This window comes from Lonchura striata, chromosome 24 (genome assembly GCF_050655825.1).
Source record: "Lonchura striata isolate lonStrDom1 chromosome 24, ASM5065582v1, whole genome shotgun sequence".
NCBI lineage: Eukaryota > Metazoa > Chordata > Aves > Passeriformes > Estrildidae > Lonchura > Lonchura striata.
The window spans coordinates 4,703,588-4,710,809 of NC_140726.1; the positions used below are offsets into that span (position 1 = coordinate 4,703,588).

Below are 7,222 nucleotides of genomic sequence, written 5' to 3' on the forward strand. Positions count from 1 at the left end.
GGGGTTCCTGCTGGCACCGGGAGCTCTCCGCCCGCCCCGTCCCCAATTTTGGCAGCTGCTGGAGGAGCCGCTGTCCCCCGGCCCGGGGCTGGCAGTGCCCGGCGCTCATTAAAGCCCGGCGCTCGCCTCTTCTATTCTTTTCCAGCCTTTTCCTCATCTATTTACCATTTACCAGCTCATCCATATGGAAGGCATGGCTTGCACTTCCCTGAGAACTGTACTTTTAGGACTAATTGATTCGGGTAATTAATTTGTTCTACCTGCTGGATCAGATGGAAACGCTGTCCGTGTGCCCAAGGATTAGCACTTGTCTTTCTAACATCTTTCTTAATTATCTAATAGCATGGGTTGTGCGAATTCTGCCTCTATTAGAACACTTTTACTATTAACGGTAGTGATTGGAATTGTGATGACAACTCGATTTCAACAAATTAGAGCTTAAAATCAGGAGATGAAGGAGAAGCGCCTTCTTTTAATTTCCCTGAGTTTAACATCAATAATTAGAGCAATTTTCCGAGATGCGAACCGAAATTATCTCGGCTATGATGTGGTGTATCACCCTCATTTGAGCAAATTGACTCCGGGGAAATGAATGGTGAAGATTAGAGGGGTGAGGAAAGGCAAAAAAAAAAAAAAAAAAAAAAAAAAAAAAAAAAAAAAAAGACAAACAGAGGAAAGACCCAAAAAGAAAAAAAAAAAAAAAAAGTGTTGGCGCAACAGAGAGCGGGGAAGGGATAGGAACAAAACCGTGGTGGGATGAGAGCTGAGAGGGAAGGGAGAAGCTGCGTGCGCCGGGACAGGTTGGGAGCGCAGCGTGGGAAAGAACCGCTGCTTTATTTCCCCCCAAGTTTTGTTCTTTTTAAAAATTGATTTATTTATTTGAAAAAGGAAAAAAGAAAAGAAAAAAACCAACCAAACGAACAAAAAAAAAGGAGATCCCCCTACCGTGTTTGGGGAAACGCCCCGAGCGGCGCGCTCGGAGCGGGGCTGAGCGCGCTGGTGCGGAGCGCTGCGCGGCTGCGGAGCGGCTCCCGGGCGGCTCTTCGCCCCCTGCTCGCCCCCTCCTCGCCCCTCCTCGCCCCCTCCTCGCCCCCGGGGTGCTTTGGGTGGCCCGGCAGGCCCGTCCCCCCCCGCTCGCCATTGGCTCAGCGCGCATCCCCCTTCCCAGCGCGCCTCAAAGGCGCGCAGCGCCCCGCGCATCCCCGGCGCGCCCGCCTCGCCTCCCCCGGCTCCGCCAGCTCATTTCTGCCTGGGGGATTCTTTTTTTTTTTAATATTATCGCTATTTATTTTGACTGCGGATTTAAAAAGAGAAAACCATCTTTCTTTCTTTATTTCCATCATTCTTTTCATTTCCTCCCTGGCGGTGCGGGGGTGCAGCCGGCCGCCCCCTCTCTCTGCTCCCGCGGCTCGGCGCGGCTCCGTCCCCTGCCCGCTGCCCGAGGGGCACCGAGCCATGAACCTCAACTTCACATCGCCCGTGCTCCCCGTCTCCACGGGCAGGCCCACCTCCTTCTTCATCGAGGACATCCTGCTGCACAAGCCCAAACCCCTGCGGGAGGTGCCCCCCGAGCACTTCCCCGGCTCCTTGGCCTCCCGCGTGCCCCTCTTGGACTATGGGTACCCCCTGATGCCCACCCCGACCCTGCTGGCGCCTCACCCGCACCCCGCCCTGCACAAGCCGGAGCATCACCACCACCACCCCTATTTCCTCACCACCTCGGGTAAGTGCGGCAGCACCTGCCGGCTTCGGGGCGTCCAGCTGGGGACTCGGGTGGGCACAAGGGTGAAAAAGCCGCTCTGGCGTGGCCAGGTATCTTTTACATCCCTCGCCACCACCCTGCTGCATCCCCCGGGGCAGGAGCAGCTCTCCCCGGGGCAGCCACTTCGTTAGCGGATGCCCAAAACCTTGAGAGTTTGCCTCTCTTTGCCTTTAATTTATTTTCTTGTAAAAAATCGCTTTTATTTTGGGACGGATAACCTCGCTTTTCCCTCTCGTTGTCCAAGCGGGTTTCGCTTTTCCGCCTCCAGCAGCTCCGCTCCTCTCCCGCGCCCTGCGGCTCTGCCCGTCCCCGGCCCGCTCCTTGCTCTGCAAGGAGAAACCCTCCCAGGTGTCCCAAGCCGTGTGTCAGCGGCGCCGTGAAGGCTCGCTTCCCCTTTCTCAGTCTTTCCCAGGGCTGCCCCGGTATTTTCCGTGCCCATTTCGTTGTGGTTTCCTCGGCGGGAGGGTTCAGGTGTCCGCGCCAGCCTCGAGTCCCCTCCGCTGGCAGCGCTGCCCGGGCTCCCTTCACCTTCCCGGGGTGGGCTCGGCGGGGGCGAAGCGCTTGGAAAATCCCCCCGTTTTCAGCACAACGAAAACCCCAAACCCAAACCAATCCATCGACCTCGAAAACGAAATAAACGAAAAATCAACCAAAACAATTCAAAGAGGCGGAGGGAGAGCCCACCCCGAGCCGCCGCAGGAAAAGTCCGACATTCCCGGGGGTTTGCCCCGGTCCCGGCTCCCTGGCCGACCGCAGCGCGGGTCTCCGCCGTGTTTCCCCCCAGGAATGCCGGTGCCAGCGCTTTTCCAGCACCACGCTCACGCCGAGCTGCCCGGGAAGCACTGCCGCCGCCGCAAAGCCCGCACCGTGTTCTCCGACTCGCAGCTCTCCGGCCTGGAGAAGAGGTTTGAGATCCAGCGGTACCTCTCCACACCCGAGCGGGTGGAGCTGGCCACGGCCCTCAGCCTCTCCGAGACACAGGTGAGGGAGCGGGGACTGCGTCTGGCACCTGTCCCCAGCCCTCATCCCGTCCAGCATCCCCTCATCCCGCCCAGCATCCCCTCATCCCGCCCAGCATCCCCTCATCCCGCCCAGCATCCCCTCATCCCGCCCAGCATCCCCTCATCCCGCCCAGCATCCCCTCATCCTGAGGATCATCCCCACATCCCGAGGAGCATCCCCACATCCCATCCTTTCAGCCTTCCCCGGATCACTTCCAGCATCCCAGCACCCCGTGCAGCATCTCTGCATCCCCTCCAGCATCCTGCACATCACATCCCCTCTGAATCCTCACATCCCACCCACTCAGCACCCCCAGATCCAGCATCCCCACATCCATCACACCCAGCATACTTCTCCCTTTAATTTTTACCACTTTTCCCCCCTTCTTTTTTCTTTTTTTTTTTTTTCCAATCTTTCTCCCGCTTTCCCTCCTCTCCGCAGGTGAAAACCTGGTTCCAGAACCGCCGCATGAAGCACAAAAAGCAGCTGCGGAAGACGCAGGACGACCCGAAGCAGGCGGCCGGGGAGGAGAGCCGGGAGCAGAGCTCCCCCGAGCCCGAGCTGCCCGAGCCGGCCGCAGCCGAGCCCCGCAAGGGCGCCCCCGGCCCCTTCCTGCTGCACGACCCCGAGGACGAGGTGGACATCCTGGAGGAGGGGGACATCTGCCCCCACCGCCTCTAGGCCAGCCGGGGCTCTCCTGCCTCTCCTTGGCCCTGCCCCGGCCCCGCAGGTCGCCCCCGCCTCCCCACCTTGGGCACGGCTCGGGAACGGGCACGGCTCGGGAACGGGCACGGCTCGGGAAGGGGCACGGCTCGGGAACGGGCACGGCTCGGGAAGGGGCACGGCTCGGGAATGGGGCTGTGGATGCGGGCAGAGCCCCCTCCCCTCCCCGGGGCGAAGGTGGCGATGCCCCCGAGGGGGCCGGGACCCCGCGGTGCCGCCGGTGCCCCCCAGCATCACCCCAAGGTTGGGCTTCGCTCGGAAATTTGGGGAGGGGGGGAGTGAAACGAGCCGAGTTCGCTTTAGGTTCCCCCTTCCCTCCGAAGCGTCGGAGTTTTCCTCGTTTCCCGAACTTTCCTCGGGTGTAAAATAAATGTATACTCGTGGCAGCGTGTTGTGGTTCCTGGGAGCGGCAGGCAGGGCAGATTTCACCCTTTATTCCCCGAATCCCTAAATCCTCGCCGCTCTTCCCACGCTCGCCGTCCCCATCCCCAGTGCGGGAGGTCGGGCAGAGCTTCCAGGACGCGCGTAAATAAAAAGAATTGTAAGAAAAGCCCTCCGAAAAAAAACAGGTAAGGCAAAAATGCCGCTCGATTTCATTCCGCCACGGAGATTTGAAGGGGGAGCATCACCAAGAACTCGATCTTGCCGGGGCTGCACGGAGCAAACGGCGCTCCCAGCCAGAAAAAAAAAGGGATTTTCTACAGCTTGGAGAAGCGTCGGCAGCCTGATTCCTGCCCGGCTTCCAGGTGTGGATGCCGGATAATTCCCTTTTCCTCCGGAACAGCCCCGGAGCGGCTCCTGTCCCCCGCCTGCATCCCCCTTCGGCTCCCCGCGCCGGCTCCGCTGAGCAGCCCGGCCGTGCTCGCTCTGCCTTTACCTCCTGCCAGGGAAATGGGGTTCATTTCCAGGTAAATTCCGATTTTTTTATCATTTAGTTTGGCTTTTGGGCTGAGCTGCTGGCTGGGAAACGCGCCGGGAGCGCGGCGGAGGCTCAGCATCTCCAGGGAGGAGATGCTGGGATTGGGAATTGGGATTGGGATTGGGAATTTTCCCGGGAAAAGCCCGGAGCGGGGCTGTGCTGGCTCTGATATTCCCCGCTGCAGCAGCATCACGGCGGCGTGGCGGTGTCTCCTTAGGTTATTGAATTTATTTCCTGATTTTTCGGTTTTTATCGGAAATTTCATTTGGTCGTCTGGCGTTCTTAGCACTTTCAGGGCATTTTGGATTTTGGGACATGTCGTTTTGTGAGGGAAAAACGTTTAATTTTCCTGTTTAATATATAAAATATAGATGATGGAAACGTGTATGTTTGCTTCCTTTTTTTTTTCTTTTTTTCGTGAATCTGCCTTTGTATTTTTTTACATGTAAAATAAATCACACACCGTGTGTGGAGGAAAACTCCCAACACCCATCCACCTCTCCAGGAAAAGCCGCTTGTCTTTAATAAATCCTTTCATGACAATCATTTCCACCAACAAAATGCCACTCGACTCCCTAAAAATTAGGGTTCAGAAGGCAAAGCAACCGCTTTGCTCCTGAAAACTCGAACCGGTTTGAAGCTGGAAATGCCGCTCCCGGCTCCGGGCTCTCCCCTTCTCCCAACTCCGTGGGCAGGGAAGCGATGGGAGCTGAAAAACCTGGAAAATTCACTTTTTTTTTTCCCTGTATATTTTGCTCAGGTATTATTGTCAGCTTCCCCCCACCGGCACACGTTTCATTGGGAGTTATTAAAATTAACATCTGATCCACATGGTGTTTGTGGGATCCACATGATATTTGTGGGATCTACGTGATATTTATGGGATGCACAGGACATTTGTGGGATCCACCTGAAATTTGTGGGATCCACATGATATTTGTGGGATCCACCTGATATTTATGGGATCCACATTATATTTATGGAACCCACATTATATTGATGGGACCCACATGATATTTGTGAGATCCCCATAATGGTTATGGTATCTACATGATATTTATGGGATTCACAGGATATTTGTGGGATCCACATGGTATTTGTGGGATCGACCTGATATTTGTGGGATCCTCATGATATTGATGGGACCCAAATGATATTTGTGGGATCCCCATGATAGTTACGGTATCTACATGATATTCATGGGATCCACATGGTCTTTATAGGATCCACCTAATATTTGTGGGATCCACATGATATTTATGGGATCCACATGGTATTTGTGGGATCCACATGGTATTTATGGGAATTTTTTAATTTTTTTTTTTTTTTTTTTTTGACCACGTCTGCCGCTGCTGTTCCAGGGTGGGGAATGGCTCAGGGCTGACCTGGCTCTGCTCTGGGGTGCCAGATCTATGACAAAAAGTGAAAATACGACTCAAACCCCCTCAAACCTCTGCTGTTGCTCCCCTGCCGCTCCAGGAATTCCCTTCCCAAAGCATTTCTCCCGATCAATAAAACAAACCCCACAACTGTCTTCACCCCTGGGCGGTTATAGGCTGATAAATCAAGCTAAAATTCAGATTAAAAACCGATGCCACACAGGCAGAGTGTGAATATTCCCAGTCCAGGGGTGTCCCCATCCCAGCTGGACATCAGAGCCTTGCAGGGAACAGGAAGATTTGGGAATCTGCTTATCCCACGAAGTTTGGTGCAAAAACCCCTGAAATTGAGACAGCTGAAGGAAACATTCACTGCCAGAGAAATCCCCATGGTCACCAGCCAGCTCCTGGCCAGCTGGAGATGGGAAAATGTCATTTTTACAGAGTCTGGGCAACGTTTTGGGAGCAGGTTATTGGAGAATGGAGATGGTTCTGGGAAAAAGGAAGGGCTGGGCAGGCGGGTTTTTGTTTCTAGCAGAGATTTTTTCACTTGGAAAAAATGAAATTAGGTTTTTTCAGGGATTTTTTCACTTGGAATAAATGAAATAAGGTTTTATTCAGAGATTTTTTTCACTTGGAATAAATGAAATGAAGTTTTATTCGGGGATTTTTTCACTTGGAATAAGTGAAATGAGTTTTTATTCTTGGATCCTGATTTATTCCGAGCAGCCGACTTTTCCCTGTTCTTCCCAAAAAGCTCCAGGAGTAGGAGAGAGATTAGAGCTGCTGTATTAAAAAAAAAAAAAAAAAAAAAAAGTGTTTATTTGGGGAATGCTGACATGGAAGTGCCTTGCAGGAAATAATTGCTGGAAACAGGAAATGTCAGTGGATTTCCTATTTTTCAAGAGGATTGATTTTTATAAAAACTCTTCAATGAGTTTTTCTGAAATGAAATTGTGTTCTGGTGATTAATTTAAGACACAAGTGGTTAATGTATTTTGTTGTTGTTGTTGTTGTTGTTTTCATTATAGAAAATCAAAACCCAATCTATAAAATCCTGCCACGAACCTTTGCTTTCTGTTTTGATTTTGAGCTTTTTCCTGCATGCTGCCTTAAAGAGTTGGAACTTTTATGGGTTTGGAAAGCACTTCCAACCCCAATTCTTTCATTCTATGGCCAGAGCTCCATAAAAGCAGATCAGATATAGGTTTCATGGACATTTATAGAGCAAATAATTTGAATTTCTTGCTGTTATACACACATGGAGGAAGTGGGGAAGGTGTAAATAACCCATGGCCAAACCAAACAGCGACCTGGGCATGCTGTAAAATTCTTTCCATTATTTATCTCCTCATTTCTCTCTGCTGCCTCCTGGATTCAGAACATTTTTGATCACTGATTTCCTGAAGGGTGTGGGCCATGCTGAGGAATTTTTCC

General features: G+C 52.8%; 1 protein-coding gene across 2 annotated transcripts; it reads left to right on the forward strand.

Annotated features, from left to right (window-relative positions):
• Positions 1-1,138: 1,138 nt before the first annotated feature.
• On the forward strand, positions 1,139-6,922 carry BSX (brain specific homeobox). Of its 2 annotated transcripts, XM_021541630.4 has the most exons (3): positions 1,140-1,723; positions 2,547-2,743; positions 3,206-6,922. In XM_021541630.4, the coding sequence occupies exons 1-3, from the start codon at positions 1,456-1,458 to the stop codon at positions 3,443-3,445; spliced, it is 705 nt and encodes a 234-aa protein (XP_021397305.2). In that variant the 5' UTR covers positions 1,140-1,455; the 3' UTR covers positions 3,446-6,922. The 2 variants fall into 2 exon arrangements, with proteins under 2 accessions (XP_085416333.1, XP_021397305.2); XM_085560207.1 differs by having other exon boundaries at positions 1,139-1,723; positions 2,547-3,326.
• The last annotated feature ends 300 nt before the right edge of the window (positions 6,923-7,222 follow it).

Coding starts and splice junctions, on each gene's coding strand:
- BSX (XM_085560207.1), top strand. CDS start 1,456: ATGAACCTCAACTTCACATCGCCCGTGCTCCCCGTCTCCACGGGCAGG. Junction 1,724..2,546: donor CTATTTCCTCACCACCTCGG/GTAAGTGCGGCA, acceptor GTTTCCCCCCAG/GAATGCCGGTGCCAGCGCTT.